Source organism: Onychomys torridus, chromosome 22 (assembly GCF_903995425.1).
Source record: "Onychomys torridus chromosome 22, mOncTor1.1, whole genome shotgun sequence".
Classification (NCBI taxonomy): Eukaryota; Metazoa; Chordata; class Mammalia; order Rodentia; family Cricetidae; genus Onychomys; species Onychomys torridus.
The window spans coordinates 23,310,992-23,338,698 of NC_050464.1; the positions used below are offsets into that span (position 1 = coordinate 23,310,992).

The window sequence follows — 27,707 nt, forward strand, 5'->3', positions numbered from 1 at the left end:
GAGCTCACTATCTAGACCAGGCTGGCCTCCGACTCAGAGGTCCACCTGCCCCTGCCTCCCAAGTGCTGGGATTCAAGGTGTATGTCACCATGCCCAGCCAAACCCCGCTTCTTCAGTGTTTAAATATTCCATCTGAAACAGTCATAACAATATTAGCAGTTTTATAACACAGTATTTTTCTCCCCCATTCTACTAGGTTTAATAGAAGGTACAACAGAGAGGAGCCCGAATTTCCTCAGGGCAAAAACTACCAAATAAAACACAACAGGGTTGCTTACTGAGAACATATATTTTAGCAAATGCTTTTTTCTTTTAAAGACAGGGTCTCCTGTAGCTAAGGCCGGTCTCCAATTTGCTACATAGTCAAGGATGACCTTGAACTCCTGATCCTCCTCCTTCCACCTCCCAAGTGAGGGAACCACAGGCAAGAGTGAGCACAAACACTCTTATTTCAGACAGCACCTGTTAACTCTCAGTGAGAAAGGGGCATTCACTTTATTGGGTCACAGGAATGTAATAAACAAAATATCCATACAATCTATAATGGTTGCACTCCCAAGACTTAGGAAAGCAAAGGGAAGCTATGAAAGGTCTGATGGATGGAATACTCTCACCTTTTCCTGGGGAAGACAGCTGTACTGTCAAGACACGCTTTAACGCCACTCTACTGAGTGACAGAAGATACAAAAGTTCATTTGGAATTGGGATCCAAGGGACTTGTTTAGCACACCCTTGATATGTAAGTAGCAGAAGTCTTTGACTATTAGCCATTTCCACTGCCTCGGGAGACCTGGACGAAGGGCTACGAGATGACCTCACTGTACAGTTCTCTCATGAGGACTTGGTTCTCCATAAATACCATTCAGAACTTTCTAGAAGTTCTTTAACTACTTCAGAAGACAACAACAATGCATACATAGTAAGACAGTCATGGAAATGTTCACATTTGTGGGGGAAACACAACCTTTCATGAAATCAGAATTTAGCTGTCTTGAAAGAAAGAAACTGGTTAGAACCTACTAAAAGGGCATTACAATTCATATTTTATACCTGCCCTGGGCCAGAAATCCTATGGTGCATAAGTTGTGACTGAAGGTCCTAAATCACTTCAAAGATACACATTCTTTACAAGCAAAGCCTGTTTTCTCCCTCCAAAAACAAGGCAAATAAAAGCTCTCAGAATTTGCCATCTAGTTGCCTATTTTTAACATAATGATTAACCAAATTGTAAATCAGAACATTGCCACTACTTCTCAACCCAAGGAATAAAATGGCTGCACAGCCCCCTCTGGTAGAAAGCAAATTCTCTGCTTCGTGGTAAGGAATGAAAGGAGGGATACTTCTGCCCCAGTTCAACACACAGAGTGATTTGGTTTGAGATTGAAGACAGAAGGCACTTTGAACATCTCCTGTAAGATGCTAACCAGAGAAACACAGTAAACTATGCCATCGGGTTTATTCAGATCACCTCTGGGTCTCTTCTCACTGCTTCTGTGTGGCTCCTGGAGTGGGGCAGACAAAGTTCCCATGTCTCACTTCCAGGTCTTTCTATGTGATGTGTTTCTTCTGAGTCAGGAAACTGGTCCTCGTGTCAGCCCTAAGGTTTACAAATTCAATATGTAATTGTGAAACACTTACTGACAATCCTTAGTGCAAGAAGAAACGAGAAAGGAAACACCATGGACCGACCTCGGAGCACAGGCTTGTGCAGATTTCAGTCCTAATACTGTTGAGCTGACTGGCACCAGGATCAAGGGAACACATCGGTATTGAAAGGTCAGCTACTGGTTAAGAGGCTTTGCCCAAAAATGACATAGTGGTTTGTTTTTCTCCAAAGACTACATCCATTTCCTACCATCAGTGTCCCAAGAGCCTTGGAATTACAGGTCTGGTCACATGACATCCTAAACCGTTAGGATCCATCCAGTTTTATGACTAGTCAAACTTGACTGGGATGTTCAGATATCGCTTCTTCCTCTCAGAGTGGGAGCCGGAAGAGAAGCAAGCACCCTACTGTTTCTGCTGTCAACCCTGCACCAGGACTGTCAGCACGTTTCCCAAGATGATCTGTTGCTGTCTACTCTCTCCACTAATCAGTCAGGCTGAGCTGACAACTCCTCAGCTACACTTCAACTAAACTGTACAGTAAGTTCTGCAGGGGTGGATCCAATGTTTCTACCTTTATTTACAAATATCACACGAATGGACTCTAATTGAATCTACAGATTTAAATCCATCAGCTAAAAACATATTACATATTGTAAACATGGCAATATTTAATACAGTATCTATTCTAAAATATTTTCATGTTCATGATCACGTGTTATACCTGAAATTGAATTTATACACATTAAAGAATTGCTAGCATGGCTGCTCACTTTACGGTGGAGGACCGGGGGCTAGGGCTACATTTTATTATCTCAGAAATATCTTCAAGGTAAAGTTAAAGCTTGTCTTTGATTGGCTCGGCATATCCTTTTTTTGTATCCAGATTTAAAATGAAGATTGACACAGAAAATAGCTAGGGCCCCTTCTAATTTACAGTATTAAAAAAAAAAAAATCAGTTTAAGATTCTCAGGGAAAGTGTCTGTTGTGAATTTAAAAAAAAAACTTGCAAAATAAACTTAATGAAAGAAGTGTCTGAGACAGTTGGGTGGGAATCCACCAGCCATCAGTCTTCCTTAGGCTGCAGCTGTTGCTTCCAGGCCTCATTCAAGTAAACTAGTCGTTTGTAATTGATGATGAGGAGAATGAAGTTCAGCACGTATGTAGTGACGCAGATGATGCAGAACTCCTTCAGCACAAAGTACAGAATGTAGGCCAGGTACAAAGAGCCCACCACAGACACGATGGAGGAGGTCATGAGGACAAGGGCCGCAACTGCGCTGGCCGTCATGCCTGCAAGAGAGAGACATGGCTGGGTCAGGGCCTGGCCTGGGCGGAAGTGTCTTAACTGACAAGTGACAGGCTGTAGCTAAAAGCAGTCGTGGATCAATACTGACCTTACCGTCTAGACTCTGAAAACAATGCAAAAACCGCCCGTCTGTTTTAACACTAAGCAGACTGAGTTGTACTGAAAGGACAGGTTCAGAGCTGCCAGGTTCTGATCTGTTACTATTTCACGAGGATGTGTGCACACGAACTATGCAAGCTTACAATCATTTTAAGCAAAGATGCTGACAGTCTCCAAATGTGCAGAGGAATGAGGGCTGCAGCTTTCCTTCCAAGTCACACCTCCTGGGACCCTCCCCTGGTGTTTCACTATAGGTTCCCTATCTAGGGAGAATGTTGCATTTCATGGTTAGAACAAATTTATCAAAAACCCAGACCTGGTAATGCCCTTGCCAACACTGTGCTGAAGAGGAAAAAACTAAATAAAGTGTTGAAACACTTTAGGATGGCTAACTGGCAGATAAGGGCAACTATAGCAGGCCAGTAGCCACATGTGCAGCAAAACAGATGAGGAAAACAGGCAGTCTGAGCCAGGTGTGGTGGCAACATGTCCATAATCCAGCACTCTGTGCGGAGGCAGAAGGACTAAAGACTGTGAGCCTGTCTGGGTTACAGTAAGACCCTGCCCCAAGGTGGAGGGAAAGTAGTCAGATATTAGAAGCTAGGGCTTAGGACACAAAGACTATATACATTCATTTTTCAAGGTCAAAAAGGGGCAGAGCTTCTTCAACTCTCTGCCCATCCAATGGCTAGTGGGCCAGCCAAGCCTAGCCTGTGTTCAGTGTACTCAGCTAGCACTGACTTACTTGTACTAAAGATCTAAGCCTGAGTAATGAGTGCTGACACCTTCACCTTATCACAGACAGTTTGAAATGATGCAAGCCACTCTAGAATCCCAGCACCCAGGAGGCTAAGGCAGGTGGTCATCTGTGAATCTAAGGACAGCCTAAGCTATGAGTTCCAGCCTGGTCTGAGATATGTCTATAAATAAAGAAATACTTTGAGAAATGATACTGATAGGCTAGAGATGAATCTCAGTAGTAGCTCTCTTGTCATCTAGATGCACAAGGCTATGGGTTCAATCCCCAGCGCTGCAAGCAAACAACCAGAAAAATAAAGTGACATGTAAACTATCTACTGTGTTTCTCTCCGCTCAGATTTCAGTAGCAGACAGTACACGAGCTACCTCCTCAGTCTGTTGTGAGGATTAAGGGAGCTCAGCTAAAGCCTGACTATCTGAGCTACAGTACGGTGCTCAGAGGGCCACTGTATTAATGCTGGTATTGCAGGTACTTGTGATTTGTGGAAAAACTGTGGACTTTATAATGGGCCATAACTCTAACAATAAAATATGTTATAGCTGTGAAAAAATAAAATAAAAACAATGTATCCACATAAAAAAATAAAAAAGAGCCAGGCAGTGGTGGTGCATGCATTTAATCCCAGCAGAGGCAGGAAGATCTCTATGAGTTCAAGGCCAGCCTGGTCTACAAAGAGAGTTCCAGAAAGGCCAGGGTTGATACATAGAGAAATCTTGTCTTGAAAAGCAAAATGAAACAAAACAAATAAACAAAAACATATATATATATATATATATATATATATATATATATATATATATATATATATATATATATATAAAGATAATTAAGATAGATCATAGACCAGTAAAGCAAAAAACAAAAAACAGAATAAAAGGGGAGAAAAGAAAGTAAGCTGTAGCACAGGGAACACAGCATTTACTTTTCTATTTTAGAAGAAAAAAATTAAGACCACTTGTTTGTATTTTTATATATGCAAAAACACACCAGAACTATGAGCTGGTGGGGGTGGGGCAAAGGAGATCAAATGAACTGGAACTGAGGTGATACTGCTTTTCACCACACAGCAGCTTTTTTTTTTTAAACATTTGAACTATGTTTAAAATGAACTATCATTTAAAATGATGACGGTCACACAGTCTACCGAGGAAATGAGGTGACAAGCTCTGATGTGTTAGCTGACTCAAAAGAACTGACATTACAAAAGCATGTAGAAACTAACAAGTCAGGAAATGTGAGTGGAAATAATACTATACAGGATGAAATTATGCACATGAAATGGAACCAGCACATTAATATTCTAAATGGAAACCTGTCTCACCTCGATTTCCCACACAAACATGGATGACTTTTCCCTAAGCACTTTCCTATGAAGGGGAAGGGGCTGCTCCCGGGTTGGAGTTTGTACTTTAGAAATCCACAGAACCAATACACTCGAGATGACCCTTCCCTCCAACCACAGAACCCCTCACTATGCTTTCCCATGCACACACAAACATGATCACCCTAGACTTCAAGCCCTGTTTGCTTGTTCTTCGGGACAGCATCCTAATCTCCTCCCACTCACTTTTGCTTTCATGGCTACACAGAACTTTCCAATGTGGACACGCCCTCGTTAGTTCAGCCGTGACTGACAGCTGCACCCGTGACAGCTTTACTATTTGCACTATCATTTTGTCTATGCCTTCCTATTTCTGCAAGATAAATATGTACATTCAGAATTGGGCAACCTTGATCAAACTTTTCACAAAAAAATCATATTCCAAATGTGAACCCCAGCAAGTCAGCTGTAGACTTAGCCAGTCACTGCACGGGGGAGCTGGCAAACAATGACTGACTCATTAAAAGTTGAACTGCAAAGCACTAGACCCCAAGCATAGCCACAGAACCAACATTTAAAAGGATAAAAGAATTATCACAAATAAGCTCAGTGGGCAGTAAAAGGACATTAAAATACAGTAAGTAAAATTACAAAGATGGCCACTGATACTTGATACCTAGAAAATCTGACCAAAAAAAAAAAAACAAAACAAACAAAAAAAAAAAAAAAAAACAAAAAACCAAACACCCTTTAAAATGAAGATTAAATGGAGACCAGACGACTGGGGAAGGAAACAACAATTTGGCAATAACTGTTAAAATCCATTAAAAAATATTTTTTGACTTATGAACCTCACACCTGGACATTTATTTCAGGGAAATAATGGGGGGGGGGCAGTACTTTAAAGAAAATGGATCCCCGTGGCTTATTTAGTAAAAAATGTGAAACTGAGATGTCTACTTAGGACAATGACATTGAAAATACAGGGCCGTAAGACTTTTTTCTTAAAAGCAAAAGGCAGGGCTAGGGATGTAGCTCAATTATACAATTCTGGGTTTGATCCCAGCACCACAGGGGACAAACCAAAGACCCACAAGACAGGAAACAGTAGATACATAAAAGCGATGAAGTTATGGCAGCTTTCTACTACTGTTTACTTAATATGTGCTATTTTAAGATAGCCAGAGTCTATAATTTAAAAAAAACAAGCTTACAAGGGAGTAATTATTACTGGAGTAATAATTTCCATGGATGGGGCTGGGTTCTGGACATCATGACACACTGCTAGCATGACTAAAGGTCCACTGATACCAAGGTCAGCACATCATAAAAGGCAGTGAATCACATTTTCACAGTACAAAAATATGCTGCCCCCTAGTGGTGCTCTATTATCAGCACGTGCTTTCCACTGTGAAGATACACTTTAGGGCGAAGACACAAGCACTGAATGGGGTAACAAGCTTATTTCTGTATCTCTGTATAAATACTTACCAAGTAATAACTGTAGTATATAAAATATAAGTCCAAAGACACTGTTTGGCTGGTTTAATACACCATCTTTTCCAAAAATGGAACCCAAAAGACCAAATCCTCGACCCCATCTGTAAAATAAGGAAAACCAGTAACCCTATATTTGAGATTCCCTAATTTTTAAAATGTAAAATTATTTGAGAAGGTTATCCAATTCCAAAATCAACTACGTTGACAAAATGCTTAAATATCTTTTGTTCCAAGGGTGATTTACGCACGCACAGGGGAAGGCCGATCACTGAATTCCTGTATTGTGTTTGATTTAAAATGATGGTTTAATACAAACAACCCTAAAAGCTCTCCATCTCCACGCTCTAAGACTCTCCACGCTACTTTCTTTTTTCCTTACGTAGACAAAGGTTTCTTTACTGACAGTACTCAAGAGAAAGGCTCTCTCAATTCAAGTCACCCTCTCAGACCTTTCCAACTAGGTAATTCTTTGACATGTGGGCCGTTCTTGCATGCCAGTGTTTATCAAGATCCCTGGCCTCCATGCACCCCATTCCCACTCTCAGCTGTGACCGTTAACCAAAGCCTTCAGCCACTGCTCAGTGCCCCCGGATGAAAACTGGACGTGGTCCGTCCCTAGCTGTACTCAAAATCGACAGATTGAGAATTGCTTACTGGAAATTTCACCAAGGTAAGCCTGAGGAATAGATACTCTGGGAACAGATTTTTGAATGCAGAGCAATACGGAAAACATAGGTCTCTTCTAGAATCCTGCTTTCAAAGTAAAAAACTGATACTTCACATTCCTCTATCTGTTTATTTAAAGTTTAACTTTAAAATTTGTATGTAACTTCACATTTTCAGGATCTTTTAAAAATAACTTTTATTGAGTTTGTTCTTTGACAGTTTGACACATGAAATGTATAAAAAGTTCATTCTGTCCACCTCCTTTAATATCTTTCCCACCTCTATTACCCACCCTAGAATCCTCTTACTTAAAAAACAATTCATTATTAAAATCACGATTGAATAAGATAATACAAACAGATTAACAACTGGATAAAAACCTTAAGAGACTTCAGCTTGAACGCAGAAGGACGGTCTTTCTGAATACAAAAAGGAAATAACCATAGTGTTTAGTGGGGTACACTAGAACCACCTCAACTTTGCTGTAAAGACAAACGTCTGAAAATAAGAATGATTGATCGAGTCACACTGATTTAAAGGAATTCATGCCCTAGAAAGAGAACAAACCCCTTCACACTGATGTCAAAACAGTAACCACCCCAATCTTGGAACTGAGAACTACCGAGGATTTTTATTACATAGACTTACACATTTCAAACCACAAAGCAAGTCCTGTTACATACATGTATTCTCTTCATTCATCAACTACTTATTGAGTGGTCCAGGTGCTGAAGTACAGCACCCAACAGACAGCACTGCCCACATGGGACTTACATTCTAGTTATGGCCACAAAAATAAAAATTAAAAATTACCAAGTACATTACCTTTGGGATTGGAAAAGCCTACTCAGATACACAGAAGAATTGGGGTGGGACATTCCAGGTCAGCACTTGGTAAAATGAAATCACCTAGTGGGGACTTGTCAAAATGCAGATTTTGCTTCAGTGGGCTGGCAGTGGGGCTAAGACTGCATTCAACAAAAGAAGCTGAGGCTGGGGTGCACGCCTGTAATTCCAGCACTCTGGAGGCTGAAGCAGAAGGATTATCATGAGTGTGAGGCTAACCTGAGCTACACAGTGAGTCCTAGGGCAGTCTGGGTTACAAAATAAGACCCTGTGTCAAAACAACAACAAAAATAATCAACTAGAAATAGACCTCCCACTGGACCCAGCTGTTCCATTCCTAGTTATTTATCAGAATGGTTCCAAGCTTGCACATCAATGTTTACTGCATGTTGTGGATATTGAGTTCAACCCCTGGAACTCACATGAAAGTAGAAGGAGAGAACCACTCCACAATGTTGTCCTTTGACTTCCACATGTGTGCTGTGGCCATCCACCACCATCCCTGTCCACATCATGTATGCACATCTATATATAATAACAATAAATTTAAAAAATGTAGGGCCAGTGAGAGATAGCTCAGGGAGTAAATGCCTTTGACACCAAGCCTGATAACCTGAGTTCAACTTTCAGGACTTACTATGATGGAGAGAACCAACCCCACAAGTTGTCTTCTGACTGGTACACACACGCCATTAAAATGCACACACACACCCATACGTAATCTTGTGTGAAGAACAGCCAAGGAGCCAGAATGGATAGAACATACTGAGAAAATAATTTAAAACATGTTTTTAAGGTCTCACTGTGTAACCCTGACTATCCTGGAACTCATTATGTAAACCAAGCTGGCCTTGAACTCTGCCTCCTTAGTGCTGGGATTTGCCTCTACCTCCTTAGTGCTGGGATTAAAGGCATGAGATACCATGCTTGGCTTTACCCCAGTGTATATTATGAAAAGATTATTTTGAAATGGGTATGGAACTTAAGTAAAACATAGCTCTCTGAATAGATAGGTCTCTCTGTCTACCAGAACCTAATCAATATTTATATGTCTAATTCAGCTATCATTTGGCTTAAAAGGGCTTATTGGGAAATGTTATCATTTATACTATTTTCTACAAAGAAAATATTTTACTGTTTAAAATAACCCTGAACTTTTAAATTATAACCTGTTTTTGTTTTGTTTTGTTTTGTTTTGAGCTGAGGACCGAACCCAGGGCCTGTGCTTGCTAGGCAAGCGCTCTACCACTGAGCTAAATCCCCAACCCATAACCTGTTTTTATATTCAGGCTATCTGAGTATTATTTCTCCTGCAGTTGTACATAAAATGTTTTTACATTTAAAAAAAAAACACTATAGAATTGTATTACATGAAATATATAGAATATACAAATTCATAGAGACAGAAAGATTAGATGTTATCTCAAGATGGAGAAGAAAGGAATATAGAGCAATGATTTCCTAAGTACAGAGTTTCTGTTTTATGTGATGGAAAAGCCCCACAAATGGACAGTATTATCAGGACATAATACCATGAATGTAATAAATCAATTTAATTAATGTAATTAATATCATAAATATAATTATTGAGTGAAAAAAAAGAAATGGGTATGGTTGTTTATCTCTATAATCTCAGGACTTGGGAGGTTGAGGCAGAAGGATGAGAAGCTGAGGCCAGCCTGGGCTACAAAGTGATTTTCTGTGTCCAAAAAAACAAAAACAAAATCATTCTAGGGGGCTGAAAGATGACTCAGTGGTTAAGAACACACACTGCTCTTGAAGAGGACCTGTGTTCAGAACCCAGACCCATGTCAGGTGGCTCACAACTGTTTGTAACTAAAACTCCAGGTGATCTGACACCTTCTCTGGCCTCCCTGAGCATTGAACTAACATGAACACCTACACATGTACACACACACTAAAATAAAAATAAGCTGGGGGCAGAAGAAATGGCTCAGTGGTTAGGAATGCTGGCTGCTCTTCCAGAGGACCTAGTTTGTGTCCCAGTGAAACACAGCATCTCACAACTGTCTATGGCTCCAGTCAGGGGATCTAATTCAACTCCCTCTTCTGGCCTCCTCAAACACCAGGCATGCATGTGGTTCACAGACATACAGATACACAAAATACCCATACCCACAAAAATACATAAAATTTTAAAAAATTAAATAAAATAAAAATAAGCCAGTAGTAGTGATGTGTGCCTTTAATCCCAGCACTCAGGAGGCAGAGGCAAGTAGATCTCTGTGAGTTTGAGGCTAGCCTGGGCTACATAGCAATCATGAAGCCAGACAAAACTACAATGGGGAACCTGTTTCAAAAAACAAGTAAATAGATAGATAAATAAAATATTTTTAAAATTTGTTTAAAAAAGCATAAAATAAGCCAAGGAATGGTGGGGCATGCCTTTAATCCCAGCAGCAGAAAGGCAGAAGCAGGCAGATATCTGTGAATTCGAGACCAGCCTGGTCTACAGAGTGAGTTCCAGGACAGTTACACAGAGAAACTGTCTCCAAACACAAAACAAAACAAACACAAAACAAATATTTATTATTTACATACACACACACACACACACACACACACACACAGAACATGAAGTATGACACCAGGAAATGATGCAACACTGCGGACTTTGACTTGGGCAGCTGGGCAGAGAAGCTGCTCAAGTCTTCTGAGCTAGGAAGGATATGATCAGAAACTCAGCTTTGGACCCAGGTTTATATTGCCTTTATGTATCTACAGAAGGTGACAGATAAGCAACTAGATGTATGAACTTGCAGTGTAAGCTAGAGATAAATTTGGAGGAGGAAGTCAGGATATGGGTGGAATTTTAGAGTTAGGAGACATCAACAACAACCTCTGATAAATTAATGGCATCAGAGATGAAAGGGTGAACACGTGGCTGAGGATTTTGGTGACGATGCTTGTGTTTACACGAACTACAACTGTTCCTGTTTCAGTTGTCAACCCTGTGCCTTCAGATGGTCTCAGATGCCACAGTTCAGTAAAACACCACCCAGCCAACATTAACACTCTAGGTTTCCTCAACTAACTCCAGATTTGGTGGCTTTCCCTTTAACTGTCCTCAAAATGGAGGCTAGAGATGTCTCCTCAAAATGTGGCTGAAGGGATGAGGAGATGGCTGATTTGGTAAAGTGTTTGCAATTAAGCAAGGAGCTAGGTGTGATGGCACCTGTAATCCCAGCCAGGGGGTGGGTCACAGTCAAGTGAATACCTGGGACTTGCTGGCTAGCCAGCCTAGCCAGATCAGGATGTCCCCCAGCAGTGAGAGACCTTGTCTCAAAAATGAAGGTGGGACTATCTAGATGGCTCAGTGGGTAAAGGCCCTTGCTGCCAAGCCCGACAACCTAAGTTCAATCTTGAGGACCCACATACAAGGTGGATGGAGAGAACTGGATACTGCAAGTTGTCCTCAACCTCCAAATAATTCTGTGGTGTATATACAAAAACATGCATTAAAAAATAGTAAGAAGGGGAAGGAAATCAAGGAAGTCATTCAACACTGACCTGCCTCCACACGCACTGAGTACACACACACAGACAACCTGGCTGAGAAACATTCTGTGGACTCATCTGAGGTCATTCCACTCATTTCTATGAACTTTACTTGTTTTTTCCTTAAGGTTTTGATACCAGATCTCTCATTCTGTAGCCTATACTGGCCTAGAACTATGTAGCTCAGGCTGGCCTTAAACATGTGACAATCTTCCTGCCTCAGCCTCCCAAGCATGACTGCAGGTGTGAGCCACTATTCCTAGCTGAGTTTTACTCAGCTGTAACCACCAGAAGGCTGTCTTTAGAAAACACTGTCTTGTTTGTTTGTTTTTCAAGACAGGATTTCTCTGTGTAGCCCTGGCTGTCCTGGAATTCACTCTGTAGACCAGGCTGGCCTCAAACTCAAAAGATCCACCTGCCTCTACCTCCCGAGTGCTGGAGTTAAAGGCATGTACCACCACCGCCCGGCTGCTCTCTCTTTTACATACAACTGATTCCTTGGAATTTAATGTTGGTCTCATGCTTATGAATACTTTACATGCTAAAGGAATGTTGCCAAAACACCTACAGCTATATATTTTTATGTTATACTTTAAAGGAGATTAATAATTGATGGAGAGAGACGGCTTTGCCCTCTCATTTTTTTTTTTGTTTGTTTTTTATATTTGGCATTTTTTTAAAATTCCGAATGCCGTTTATTGAAGGAGGGAGGAGGTCTTAAATACAGGCTTACAGCACAATGGGAAAATCCGGGAGTTTGCCCTCTCATTTTTAAAAAGAGGTCTAGCATCAACTAGCATCAACTCACTTAGGATAGCTTTGAACTAGTGGTAATCTCCTGCCTCAGCCACTCAAGTACTAGGACTACCGGCATGGTACCTCACCTAGCTTTAATATTTCCTTTTCAGGTAGCCAGCCAGCTAGGCATGGTGAAAGCAAGCCTATAACCCCAACACTCCAGAAGTGAGGCAGAGCACAAGGTCTAAGGTGAGGGCCATGAAGTATATAAAGTTTGATTCTATGTTTTTACTGTCTTCATAAAGAGCAAAATCATAGTGCTAGAGGAAGAGAACCCAACTATAGCCTCCTCTAGAAGGCTTGGAGGCCGAGTCCTGGGGTTACAGGCATATACCACCATGGTCCACCATTTGATCTTGAGACAAGGTCTCTCAGGGATCCACCTATCACTGCTTCCCTCACCTCTAACACTTGGTGTGGGTGTGAAGGATCTGAACTCAGTTCCTCACAGTCACATAGCAAGCCCTTTGTTCACTAAGCTATCCCCAGCCTACTAAAATTCTTGATGTAAAAAATACAGGAAATAAAAACAAATTGGGAGTAAAAGACCTTACCATGTACTTTTTGTTTGTTTTTTTGAGACAAGGGCTCACTATGCAGCCCTTGCTGGCCATAAACTCTTTATGTAGACTAAACTGGGTTCAAACTCAAGAGCTCTGCCTGCCTCTGCTTTCTGAGCGCTGGGATTAAAGCAGTGCATTCCCACATCCAGGAGATCTACGCTTTTTAGCAACTGTATACATTTTTCTTTTCTTTTCTTTTTAAAGACAGGATCTTGCTACGTAGCCTTGGCTAGCCCGGTACTTGTTATACTAATGGCAATCCTTGCCTCAACCTCTTGAGTGGTGGGACTACAGGCATGTGCCACTATGCCCCACTTAATTTATAGTTTAACACTAGTTGAACTTGAGAAATAAAATCTACATATGGACAAACAAGCACTGGCATACTGCACCAGCAAACCAAAGGAGGCTGGAAGAAGCATCCTAGCAATGAGGGCCAAGAAGTATCATCCTCAGAAAAATTCAGCCTCAGTGCCAAGACTGATGGCGGAAGGCTGACAACAGGGTGTGTTGCCTGCTGGGGCAGCAAAACTGAAATGGTGTGTGGCGAGGGGCGGGGTAGTTCAACTGGTAAAGCGCTCACTATGCAAGCATGAGGACCTGGGTTTGGTTCATCAGCACCCCTGCAAAGAGCCAGGAATGGTGATGCAACCCTGCAATCCCTGCACCAGGGAGGTACAAGATCATCCCTGGGATTTGTTGACTGGCTACGCTAACTTTCTTGGTCTTTCAGGCCAAAGAGACCCTGTCTCAAAAAAATAGAGCAGATTGTGCCAGAAGAACAGCCAAGGTTGTCATTGAGGCTGAAGTTTTAAAAATTAGTTCTACCAGGTACGTGGTAATTTTTAATCTTTTGTTATTTTTATTGTATGGTATGTGAATATTTTGGTCTGTGTATCTCACATACATGCAGTGCCTGTGGAGTGCCAGAAGAGGGAGTTGTATTCCCCAGAACTGGAGTTAAACACCATGTGGTTGGTTTTGGGAACTGAACTCAGGGTCTTTGGAAGAATATTCAGTGCTCTTAAACTGCTGAGCCACCTCTCTAGCACCCCCACCCCCATTTTTTTTTTTTTTTAATGGAAGGGCTGGAGACAGAACTCAGAGTGCTCAAATTCTGAGCTCCACTCCTAACTTTCTTTACTTAATACTCTTTAAAAGAATTGTTTTCAGATTTTTTTGGTGGGGGGAGGTTGGTTTCTTGAGACAGGGTTTCTCTTCTTGCCCTGGCTGTCCTGGGCTCAAATTCACAGAGACCTGCCATCTTCTACCTCCCTAGTGCTAGGATGAAAGGCCTGCACCACCATCACCCAGTGAGATCATAATACTTTCTTGTCAGCAGCAGACAAGTTACAGAGTGAAAACGGGGGGACCTTCACGGTGGCTCAAGCAAGTATTATGGCTGGTTTTGATGTCAACTGGCCAGAAATCATGAGCTGAGTAGGAAGCCTCTCCTGAGAGCTGTCCCAATGATAACAGTGCAGATCCAAAGGGAATGGCTGAAGGTGACTGCTCACCTTTTGCTCGACTGGCCTTCTCTCTTGCCAAGGAGTTGATCTGCCCTGTTGCTGCTGCTGGTTCCTTCGCTGGTATCAGAAAGAGTATTTCCAGGCTTCCCTTGTGGACTAAGTGCCAGTGGCTCTCCAGGACCTTTTCAGATTTCCCACACCAAACTGTAACTCCTCAGGCACCTAGCCTTGTGGACTATGCTAACCACTGGGTTGACAGCCTAAGGCGTGAGACAGCTTCTGCAGGACTGACCGCTCTGGGTGCTGAGTCACTCAACCTCAAAAATGAACAAGCTGGTGTGGTGGTCCACGCTCTTAAGGCCAGCACTCAGGAGGCAGAGGCAGATGGATCTCTGTGAGTTGGAGGTCAGCCTGGAACAATGAGTTCCAGGACAGCCAGGGCTGTGGAGAGATCTAGTCTCAACAAAACAAAACAAAACAAAACAAAACAAAACAAAACAACAAAATACAAAAAACAAACCTGAGCAACTAACAGGTTCTCAGCCTCTAGGGTATGATTCAATGGTTGTTGTTTTAATGCAAGCTGACTTAAATTCTTAATACATACATATGTACATATGTAATATATATTCATCCCATTTAATCCAACAGTCCTCTAGAGAATCATAAATAAAACAAGGCAACTGCCACCCATCCAGATAACTTGGGTTTGATCCCAGCACACACACGGTGGAAGAGAACCAACTCCAGAAAGTTAAGACTTCTGACCTCCACGTGAATGCCATGGCACATGGTGCCTCCTGACCCCATATGAAATAAAGGGTAATGAAAAAAGTTCTTAAACCTTGAAAACAAAAGTTGGGAATTTCAAGGGGGAGAAAGAGCAGCTTTGAAAAATGTTTTTTATCTTGGCCTTATAAACTTAACAAAAAATTCAAACTTGACTTTCCAACCAAATGAGACCTACTTAAGGAAATATAACAGAACTAAATCTAATCTTTTCATGTAAAGTTATTTTAATTACTCACAACATAAAATCTATTATGAATTGGCTACTGTTCAAAGATGCATTGGAGGCTATATATTACTTCATTTTGTATAAAATTCAGAATGAATGTTCTGAAGAGGATCAAACTGTTCAAGGTCTTTTCTAACCCTATAAACAGAATGGTGGAACAGTGATTCTGTACTTTGGGGATTCTGAATGCATTGCAAAGTCCAGGCATCACCCAAGAGTGGTACTGCTCTGAGGTAATCAACCAGAGGTGTTCTCGCTTGCAAGATACAAACTTTAACTACTGCAGGAGGACTACACGGGGACTTTCGGAGGGAGGAAGGGGAGAGATGATGTAATCACAGTCGCAGAAATAAACTATTCTTAAAGCTTTTAATATTATTTGTTAGTACAAAATACTGCTCTCCTATAGGTTTTTTTTTTTAACAATTTCAACTGCAAAATAACTATGCATCTGACTCTATGTCCAGTTTTTTTTTAATTCCTTATCCTGTTCTACTTAAATATTGAAATGTCAGTTTATTATACTATGTGAACTTGTATTTTGTATGTCTGATTTCATTGTTTTAGTGATACATTTTACAAACATATCAGTTCACAATGGATTAGAAATTAGTATTTGTGTGTGGGTTCATGTGTGTCCACGCTGTGTATAGGTCAGAGGTCAATGTCAGATTTTACTCCTCAAAAGCTGTCTACCTTGTTTTTGCAGTCTCTCACTGCTGTAGAATATTAGTTTAAGATGTGTTCCATTTGTTTATTCGGTGGAACATTTGTTTAGTGATGCAAAGATGTGTTGCATTCTTTTATGTTGCATTTGTCTAACTCTGAAGCTGTATAACTTTGCCTGTCTAAATCACCTGATTGGTCTAATAAAGCACTGAATGGCCAATAGTGAGGCAGGAGAAGGGATAGGAGGAGAAAAAGCACAAAGAGGCCGGGTGGTGGCAGCGCACGCCTGTAATCCCAGCTCTCGGGAGGCAGAGGCAGGTGGATCTCTGTGAGTTCGAGGCCAGCCTGGTCTACAAAGCGAGTTCCAGGACAGCCTCAAAAAAAAAAAAAAAAAAGCGCCCAAAGAGGAAGAAGGAATGAGAAAAGGAGGAGGACATTGGGGCCAGCCACCCAGCTACACAGCAAGTCATGGGGTAAGTAGTAAAAAAAGGTAGATATAATAGAGAAAGATAAAAGCCCAGAGGCAAAAGGTAGACAGAATCATTTACATTAATAAAACTTGCCTAGAAACAAGCCAAGCTAAGGCCAGGCATTCATAAGAAAGAATAAGTCTTCAGTGTGTTTTTTTTTTTTAAGATTTATTTATTTATTATGTGCACAGAAGAGGGCGCCAGATCTCATTACAGATGGTTGTGAGCCACCATGTGGGTGCTGGGAATTGAACTCAGGACCTCTGGAAGAGCAGTCGGTGCTCTTAACCTCTAAGCCATCTCTCCAGCCCCTTCAGTGTGTATTTATTTGAGAGCTGGTGGTAGTCCCCCAAAAGAGCAAAGAACAAGAAGTAAAAGTACAAAACAACCAACTACATCTCACTAGAACCTGACACTGATTATTTTAGGCTGGCTAGTCAGAGAATCACAGGAATTCTCTGGTCTTTGACTTCTTAGCACTGAGATAACAAAGCTCACCACTATAGCAGCCTTTTTATGCAGGTGCTGGGGAAGTGAACTCAGGAATTCACGCTTGTCTGGCAAGCACTACACCATCTGAGCTATCCCCAACCCCACCCAGCCTCTGGACTGGAAATTAAAATTTTTAATTAATTTTGTGTATATAAATGTTTTGCCTGTATGTATGTCTGTGTACCACATGTGTGCCTGGTGCCAGAGAGGATCAGAAGAGGGTGCTGGATCCCCTAAAACTGCAGTTAGATGCCTGTGAACCACAGTGAGTGCTGGGAACTGGACCTGGGTCCTCTGCTCTTAACTGCTGAGCCATCTCTTCAGCCCCTGAATTGGGAATTTTACAAACTCTTCACCATTGGAAAAACTAGGCTAGCCTTAGGAAGTTACATGTGTCTTTAGCTTGGTCAGCAGATTAAATATGGATGAAATTCTGAAAAAGGCTCTGTTGCTTGAGATTCTGTTAATACTTCAAGTAATTTAAATTTTTAATACTTAAAAGAAATTTGAAGCACACAGGAACGCTTTTTTAACCACGTCAATATTTACATGTAGAATAGTTCAGCTTTCACAAACCAACAAATTAACAGGTCTCACACATGGTTCCCTGTTCCCACAGCTAAGTAATAAAAGACAGAACCAGGGTATGGTGGTTCCTATTAATCTAGCATCCTGTCCACAGAGATTGTTAAGAAGAGACTGGTAGAAAATTCTCTGAACAACTGAAACCTTTATGTGCATGTGGAGGCTAGAGGATGATGTGGGTTGTCTTCCTCCACAACTTCTCTACCTTTATTTTTTTTGGGACAGGGTCTTTCACTGAACCTGGAGCTCAGATTGGCTAAACTGGCTGACAGACATGCCTCACCCAGCCATTTGTGTAGCAAGCACTTTGCAAACAGTCCTCCCCTAAATAAAACCTAACTATGTCAGACTAACAAATAACAAACTGTCTTTGGAAATACCAGAATGTTCTGTTAAGGAGAGACTCCCCACAGTTTAAGTACATTTTAATTCAAACAACAATTAAACATCCAGCTCAAAGATCTGAGGATGGTTAACCCAGCTAGCAGCAGTGAAAATATGCGATCTTCCAACCGGGTGGTGGTGGTGATGTTCTTTTGTCTGTTATTTGTTTGTTTGTTTTGGTTTTTCAAGACAGGGTTTGTCCATGTAGTTTTGGTGCCTGTTCTAGAACTCTCTCTGTAGACCATGATGGCCTCGAACTCACAGAGATCCTCCTGCCTCTGCCTTCCAAGTGCTGGGATTAAAGGCCTGCGCCACCACCACCACCCGGCTATATATGTATGTATGTATGAATGTATGCATGTATTTATTTATTTAGAGCTGAGGATTGAACCCAGGGCCTTACGCTTGCTAGGCAAGCGCTCTACCACTGAGCTAAATCCCCAACCCCTGTATTTATTTTTTAACTTTATTTTATGTACATTGGTGTGAAGGTTATCAGATTCCCCTAGAACTAAAGTTACAGTTGTGAACTGCCACATGGGTGCTGAGAATTGAACCTGGGTTCTCTGGAAGAGCAGCCAGTTTTCCTAACTGTTGAGCCCTCCTCTCTCCTGCCCCGGTAGGGCAAGCCTTTAATCCCAGCACTTGGGAGGCAGAGGCAGGCAGATTTCTGAGTTTGAAGCCAGCCTGGTCTACAGAGTGAGTTCCAGGACAGCCAGGGATACACAGAGAAACCCTGTCTCAAAAAAAAAAAAAAAAAAAAGAAAAAGAAAAAGAAAAAGAAAATACGAAATCTTTTTCTTAGAGAGTAAGACAAAACAATAGTAGAGTTTACTTGGTGGCATTTGCAAGTAACTAAATGCCAGAAGGTCTACTGAGGCCTCTGCTGAGAAAGCAGGTCTACAGGCTCCTCTAACTAACTACCAGGAAAAGGCTATCAGAAATATTGCCACTCTGAGTAAGTTTTCAGGCATGAGGAAGGAAATGAAAAGCTGGCTTGAATGATGGATTTTATGTGTAAGGTAGGGAACAATGAGATCTCAGAAAGTCACCTACCTAGACTGAGGCTTAGGGTGGAGCACTTCCCTGTTACTCCCACTCTCCTTCAAAGCATCCACTGTGAGTAAATACACCAGTCAATTTTACACTCACACCTACATAGGAACTCTACTAAGCACTACTGGAGGTTCTGGGGTATGAATATGAATGAGAATGGGCTCAGTATCAAGTATTAAGCACTTCTTGGGAATCTTCTCTGGGGTAGGAGGCTGAGGCGGGGCCTTGCTAGTCCAGGCAGGCTCAAACTCATAATGTAGTGCAAGTTGCCTTAAACTCTCACAGCAGTCCTGCTTCAGCCTCTCTATGGTTGGATGACAAGTGTGCCACCCAACCCAGTTCCAATTTATTTTTACTCATGGATGAAAAGTCCCTATTACTCCAAAACAAAAGCCTACATTTCCATTCTTTATAAAATTCCTTCTAGCTCCTTAGCAGAAAAATTCAGGCTATGGGGCTGGAAAGATGTAGTAAAGAGTGCATTCTGAGCCGGGCAGTGGTGGTGCACACCTTCACTCCCAGCACTCAGGAGGCAGAGCCAGGTGGATCTCTGTGAGTTCGAGTCCAGCCTGGTCTACAAAGCAAGATCCAGGACAGGCACCAAAACTACACAGGAAAAATTTAAAAAAATAAAAAAAATTAGTGCATACTGTTCTTGCAGAGGATCTAAGTTTGATTCCCAATACCCACATCAGGTGGCTTACAACTACCTATAACTGCAGCTTTAGGGGGATCTGACACCGTCTTCTGGCCTCTGCAGGCACCAGGTATTCACATATATCTACACAGAAAAAACATTTATACTTGAAAAAATTTTTAATAAATCTCAGAAAATAAAATGAATGATTTAGGGACATTTTCCTATCTGTAGATCATCATGAAGTGAGACAGTAACTGAGTAATCTGAGAAAAGACTTTAGAGATGAAAGAATTTTCAACCTGGGCTCAGCAATGTGGGTCTATGTCTATAGTCCTAGGCATTTGGGAGGCAAGGTGGGATCAGGGATTGAGCCAACAAATTCAAGGACAATTTAGGAAACACAAAGTGAAAAACCTTTAAAAAATATCAGACATAAAAAGCAAGTCTTGCCACTTGGGCAGCAGAGGCGCACACCTTTAATTCCAGCACTTAGGAGGCAGAAGCAGGAAGATCTCTGTGAGCTGGAGGCCAGCCTGGTCTCCAGAGTAAGTTCCAGGTCAGTCAGGGCAATGCAAAGAAACCCTGTCTTGAAAAGTAAAGAAGAAAGAACATCTTGTGAAATTTAAAATGGCAACAGAATCAGTAAAGAGCACATAAAAACCTAAAGAAAGGAATGCCCCGTGGTGGAATGCTTGCTGGCTTCGCCTTGGTGTGGTTACCTCTCTGCTGAGCCTCTTGAAATCCGTGCATTTCTAATTTTCTTGGCATTACTTACACGTTTGCATCTTCCTCTCTCATTCTGTTTTTGTTTTAAACTGTTGCCCCTAGTATAGTGAGTGACAGATGACTTATTAATATCTCCATTTTTAAAAAATTTTGTTTCTGTTAAATCATTACATTTTCAAGTTCACTGAGTTATAGGTGTCTCATCTGTGTGTACTTTTCTTTTCCACTTCTAAGTGGTTTGGTTTCTGTTTGGGTTTTTAGAAACAAGATTTCTCTGTGTAGCCCTGGATCTTGCTCTGTAGACGAGGCTGGCCTGGAACTCACAAAGATCCGCCTGCCTCTGCCTCTCAAGTGCTAGGATTAAAGGCGTGAGGAGCCGCCAACACCACCACTCCCAGCTAAATGTTTTATCTGAATAAAATATATATTTTTATCTCCACTGTGTTATACTTTTTTTTTTTTTTTGGTTTTTTTGAGACAGGGTTTCTCTCTGTAGCTTTGGAGCCTGTCCTGGAACTCGCTTTGTAGACCAGGCTGGCCTCGAACTCACAGAGATCCACCTGCCTCTGCCTCCTGAGTGCTGGGATTACAGGCGTGAGCCACCACCACTGCCCGGCTGTTATACATTTCTTTTGCCTTCTCAAACAAACAAAAAAATCAGTATTTATTTCAATGTCTTTGTTAATTCCAATGTGTTATCTCTGAGACTGATTTTCCTCCTGATTTTAAGGCACATTTTCCTGGTTCTTTCTATGCTTGGTAATTTTTTTTAACGATAAGACACTGTTTTCTCTTGAGTGCCAGGTTTTTGTTTTGGCAGTGTTAAGTTTCTTGGGATTAGCCTCCAAAATTACTTCTGCACTGAGAGGGTGGGTGTAACAGAGCCTTTAATTTGAGCAGATTTAGCCTTATTTCCAGGACCACAGCCTTTGACGGCCTGCAAAGACTCTGGCTAGTAGGAACAGACTGTCCAGCACAGTGCCTAGACCACTCTCCCTAGGGCTTTCTATGGGCTGAGTGCAGATCAGTGCTCTCACCAAAGTGCAGATCAGTGCTCACCAAACTAACAGAGACACCCTGCCTGTCTAGAGATCTTCCCCCTATGTAATCTGCCTCCAAACTTTTCCTCCTCCTCTCCTACTCTATCCAACTTTTATGTCTAGCTTCTTAACCAAGTTAAGACCACCAAACCTGCCAACTGTGGTGGCTCACACCTTTAATCCCAGCACCCAGGAGGCAGAGACAGGCAGATCTCTGAGTTCAAGGCCAACCTGGTCTACAAAGCGAGTTCCAGGACAGCCACGGCTACACAAAGAAACCTTGTCTCAAAAAACAGTACCCTTTGCCACCAAACTTTATTTGGGCTCCTTACTCTCTATTCTGCAGCCTGCAAACTTCTACATGAACTGGGGTAACCAGAGAGCTCAGGTTTGCCTCCTTTCTCTAAGAGATCACTGGCCAATGTAGGTACTCCCAGTACTTACAAACTGCTATCTTACACGATGTTTAACAGCTTTCCAGTTTCTTTTTCTTTTAATATTGAGGACAAGACTAAGGTCTTCACAGTGGCTAGGCAGCACAGTGTACCACTCAACTAGCTTTCTGGAGATTGTTTGTTTTTGAGATAGGGTCTTGCTATGTGGCTCTGGCCTGATGGGAACTCATGATATTAAACCCTGCTGGATTCAAAGGTGTGGTGATGCTCTGGCCTCACCCTCACAACTGTTTACAACATCTGATTTGTTCTTTGAGACAGTCTCCAATTTGAGAAGCTCTTCCTCTCCTACCCTTCCAAGTACTGGCATTACAGAAGGGCCACTATGCCCAAGCCAGTTTTCTGGTTTCATTTCTTTCCTATTTACTATTTATTTATGGGGGAGGGGTACAGGTGTGGAGGTCAGAGAACAATTTGCAGAAGTCAGTTCTCTACTCTGACCAGGTAGGTCCCAGGAATTGAACTTAGGTCATCAGGAACCTTCACCCTCTGAGCCATAATAATAATCAATGTCTGATTATTAGTATGGTCAATGTCACAGGATTTAGAATCACCTGGAAGATGAGCCTCTGGGCATGCCTGTGAGGGATCATCTTGACTAAGTTGACTGGTGTGAGAAGATCCATCTTAATTGTAGGTGGGATCAGTCCCTGGGCTCTATAGAATGGAAAGACTAAGCTGAGCACAGGCATCCATTGTTCTCTGACAGCTGCTTCAAGCCCCTGCAGACTAAAGCTAAAATAAACCCTTTCTCACTTAAGTCACTTTTGTCAGGATATTTTGTCACAGCTACAGGAAAAGAAACTAAGCCAGGGGATTAAATCCAGCTCTTGTTTTCAAACTACAGCCGGACAGACTATTGTAAACAAAATAGTAATGCCTTCATTTCATGTCTAAAGCCTTTGTCTTACTCAACACCTCCTCTCTGTAATCTCTAACCCAACTTTCCTCCTGTTTCCTTGACATTTCTCCTGCCTCTCCTTTATAGTGCCACAGTGCCTTGGATTTCTTCACTTAGCAACAACCCAGAGGAGAAAAACTTTAGAATGTAATCTACTATGTTTTAAAAATCAATCTATCCTTTTAATTCATGTATAAACAGAAAAATAACTAGAAGTTAATTCCATTCCAATGTTAAGAAAGACAACCCAGCTGGGCAGTAGTGGCACACACCTTTAATCCCAGCATTCAGGGGGTAGAGGCAGGAGGATCCGAGTTCCAGGCCAGTCTGGTCTACAGAGAGAGTTTTAGGACAGACAGCCTGGGTACACAGGGACCCTGTCTTGAAAAACCAAGACAAAAAAAAATACCTGTTCTGGATTTGGGTTTTTTGTTTTGTTTTGTTTTTTGTTTTTCGAGACAGGTAGCTTTGCCCCTTTCCTGGAACTCACTCTGTAGCCCAGGCTGGCCTCGAACTCACAGAGATCCGCCTGCCTCTGCCTCCTGAGTGCTGGGATTAAAGGGGTGCACCACCACCACCCGGCTTTTCTGGGTATTTTTTAAATGGCAATCTTTTTTCCATATTCTTATAATACAAGCGTATACACAAAGAAAATGAGATGTATATGTGGGGGAGAGGAAGGGAGGGAGGGAGGGAGGGGGGAGAGGGAGGGAGGGGGAGAGGGAGGGAAGGAGGGAGGGAGGGAGGGAGGGAGAGGGAGGGAGGGAGAGGGAGAGGGAGAGGGAGAGGGAGAGGGAGAGGGAGAGGGAGAGGGAGAGGGAGAGAGAGAGAGAGAGAGAGAGAGAGAGTGAGAGAGTGTGTGTGTGTTTATGTAAAACCACGAAGACCAGGCTGGTCTAAATCTGCAGCATGATCTCCTTACCTCAGCCTCCTGAGCACAGTGTGTAGACATCAACCACAGCTCACAGTTGTAGCTGGTTTTGCAAACCATTCTCTCTAACTGACATTTCTGAAACCGTCACATACCTTTGACCTACAGCCTTCATGACCCCCTCCATTCTAATGATGCATAGCCCTCCAATAAGCCTCAATCATTTCAACTCTCTCCTTTGTTCCCACACCAACTCAAAAATCCTACTGTAGCCAGGTTTGGTGGTATATGCCTGTGAATCTCAGCACTCAGGAGGCTGAGGCAGGAAGATCATAATTTGAGGCCAGAGGGGACTACATAATGAGAACTGAATGTCATGAAAGGCAAAAATTAAAAAGGTAACGAAAGCCCAAACTTCCCATTAACAATTCACAGGAAACAGTAAATACTGCAGAGGGGGCTCACAGTAGCAAGTACTGAAGAGTGTTCTCAGAGTAGTACTGAAAAGCCGCTTTTTCCAGGTCAGAGATTCAAGAGAAATCATCAAATATGAAGCAATGACCCTGGTGTACAGGACTGTATGGGGAGAAAGAGGTAGATATTGAGGACAGTGCCAATGCTAAATAAGCCCAGAGGAAAAACTATTGAGCAGGGTTCAGAGGCTGGGGACACAAGCCTACATTTCTGTGTGGTGCCTACTGATAAAGGAAAATGCACAATGAAATCAGGCTTCAAACAGCATTCAGACACAAAGCTATTTTGACAAACATCTTGACAATCAATATTGGTTGAGCTGAATAATGAACACCAGCTACCAACTTTTAACCTCATGGTTAGCCCAGCTCTGAATGATGATATCTTTTTATGTTATTTTAAAAAGAAGTAATAAATGAACAAAGTACAGAATTCAAACATTGTGAATGAAGTATGGATGAAGTCTGAGGCACTGTGTAAAGTAAACTATTCAGCTGGATGTGGTACACATGCATATAATCTCAGCACTCCTAAGCAGGAAGATCAGGAGACAGAGGCCAGCCTGGGCTGCATGAGACCTTCTTTCCAAACAAAACAAAACAAACACTACTCACAAAAAGACAAACTGGTCGGTAGTGGCCAGTGGACCTCTATGAGTTCAAGGCCAGCCTGGTCTAGAGAGCAAGTTCCAGGACAGCCAGGACTACACAGACAAATCCTGTCTCAAATCCCCACCCCAAAAGAAAGGCAATTACTAAATAAGCTTTGCTGTGTATATTTTACCCCTATTTTTAACTTTTTTCACAATTCAAGTCTTCATGTTTTATTTTATTACTTAGGTTGTTTTTCTTTTTTAATTTGGTTTTCTTTAGACAGCCACAAGTATCCTAGGTTGGTCTTTAACTATGTAGCAGTCAGTCCTGATCTTAACTATGTGAAATCCTGATTCTCCCACATTTACCTCTCAAGGTAATCCAGAACAGCCAGGGCCACACAGAGAAACCCTGTCTCAAAAACAAAACAAAACAACAAAAAAAAATATTATACAGAGAAAATATCTTTCAATTCTGCCTTCCAGCCAGTTCCAAAAACCTTTCTATAATACATTCTACTCCCTCAAAGATCATCTAGATATGCTTGCACATCATTCAAAAAAACCGAGTGAATGTAATTTAAGAAAAAGTAAGAACTCCCATGAGTATGAGAAGTCCCAAGGGAGAAAAAGAATACCTTTTGTCTTTAAAATAAATCTACATAGTAGTATATGACTTATTAACAGCACATACATGTACATTATATATTGTTCATGTACTTTCATCTTTTCATTTAATGTATCTTAGATTCATATAGGATTACCACCCTCATTCTAAAAGCTAATTCAGCATATGACTAAATCATTTTCTTGGTTTTTTACTGACAGGAATTAGGTTTTGTCCCAACTTTTACGATTATCAATGCAGCATTAAATATCTGAATACAAACATTGTACATGTGCCTACAACAGAATTACTGAAACAAAAAGTAGATTTATTCAAGTTATTGTATTCATGAGCAGCATTTTTCAAATACAATTTTTACTGGTGTATAGGTGGCCCTTGTAAGTTCAGCATCTTCATCAACTGTGGATGAAACACTCAGAAAAAAAAAAAAGGAGGGGGAGTTGGGTGGGGCTTAATCATCTTTAAGTGACTATAATCCTAGCTCCTTGAAGACTGAAGCAGGAAGATCAAGGCCTGCCTGGGCTGCAAATTAGTTCATGGCCCTGGGCAACTTAATGAGACTCTGCTTCAAAATAAAGGCTAAAAAAAGAAGGCGGGAGATGAGGCTTAATTAGTACACCTGCCCAGCATGTATGAAGCCTTAGGTTTAATATCTGGTACCATGGTCATGGTCTTTACCACAGTAAAGAAACAAACTAGGACCCTATGTATATTACTTTGACTTGGAAGAGTCTCTGAAATGGTCTCAGGAACCCTGTCTTACACTTTGAGAACTCTTTAAATAGAGTACTTAAGAACATAAAACATTGGCCCAATTTCAAAAAGAATGAAATCACAAAAAGAATAAAATAAAAGTCCAGATATAGCCTTGGTTATAAATTTACCTGATTTATGACAAAAATGGCTCTACAGAGCAAGACTAATGATTTTCTTAATAAATTGTACAACATTGGTTGGGGATTTAGCTCAGTGGTAGAGCATTTGCCTAGCAAGCGCAAGGCCCTGGGTTCGATCCTCAGCTCCAAAAAAAAAAAAAAAAATATATATATATATATATCAATAATGACAATATAGAAAAAAACAGTTGACTATCAATAAAAATAAAAATAAAAAGATTTCCACTTGTCTCAAAAGGGGGAAAAAAGAAAAGGAAAAGAAAAGCCAGGCGTGGTGGCACATGCCCTTAATCTTAGCAGTCAGGAGGCAGAGGCAAGAAGATCTCTGTGAGTTCAAGGCCAACCTTGTGTACATGCTGAGTTCCAGAACAAAGGGGCTATGTAGAGAGAGAGAGAGACCCTATCTCAAAATAAATAAACAATAAATAAAAATAAGCCAAGAACACACTTGTAATTCCGACACTGAACTTAGGAGGCCACCACAGGAGGACTATGAGTTCAGGGTTAACCACAGTAAGAGGCATTTTTAAAAAGGGGGAAGGAGAAAGGCTATTGAGATGGTTCAAAGGTTAAGAGCACTTACTGCTCTTCTAGAGGACCCAAGTTTGGTTCCCAGCACCCACATTATTGGCTCACAACCATCTGTAACTCTACCTCCAAGGGGGAATCCAACACCTTGGCCTCCTTGGCACCTGCACTCATGTGCACATACCCATACCCACAAGAAGACATATGCACACCTACACATAATTAAATTTTTTTGTTGTTGTTTTTTGAGACAGGTTTTTTCTGTAGCTTTGGAGCCTGTCCTGGACAAGCTCTGTATACCAGGCTGGCCTGGAACTCACAGAGATCCATCCACCTGCCTCTGCCTCCTGAGTGCTGGGATTAAAGGCATGTGCCACCACCGCCCGGCTTAAATTTTTTTTTAAAGTTCTCTTAACAACAACAAAAAAGTCTTTTTAAAAGGGGAAATAAATCCTATAAATTGTTACCTAGATGAAAACAGTAAGACAGAAAATAATACAGAATATCTTTACAATTAGAAGCTAAAAACTCTTCATTTCAAAGGGGAATGTTGATAATACAAGAATTAATTAGTTGGATGTGACAGCCCAGGCCTGCAATTTCAGTACTCAGAAGCCTAAGCTATATTATATAGTAAGACTATCTCAAAAACAACCAAAAGGGCTGGAGAGATAGCTCAGAGGTTAAGAGCACTGGCTATTCTTCCAGGGGTCCTGAGTTCAATTCCCAGCAACCACATGGTGGCTCACAACCATCTGTAACGAGATCTGGTACCCTCTTCTGGCCTGCAGGCATACATGCAGGCAGAACAATGCACAATAAATAA

General features: G+C 41.5%; 1 protein-coding gene across 2 annotated transcripts in view; it reads right to left on the reverse strand.

Annotated features, from left to right (window-relative positions):
- Positions 1 to 465: 465 nt before the first annotated feature.
- The window catches only part of Vkorc1l1 (vitamin K epoxide reductase complex subunit 1 like 1), a 44,668-nt gene continuing 17,426 nt past the window's right edge, over positions 466 to 27,707 (reverse strand). Inside the window, exons 2-3 of one of the 2 annotated variants that reach the window (XM_036172442.1) lie at positions 6,587 to 6,696; positions 466 to 2,899 (exon numbers count right to left, since the gene is read on the reverse strand). In XM_036172442.1, the coding sequence (XP_036028335.1) occupies positions 2,673 to 2,899; positions 6,587 to 6,696 (337 nt within the window). In that variant the 3' untranslated portion in view covers positions 466 to 2,672. The remainder of the gene's footprint in view (positions 2,900 to 6,586; positions 6,697 to 27,707) is intronic. The other variant, XM_036172443.1, reaches the window with a different exon arrangement.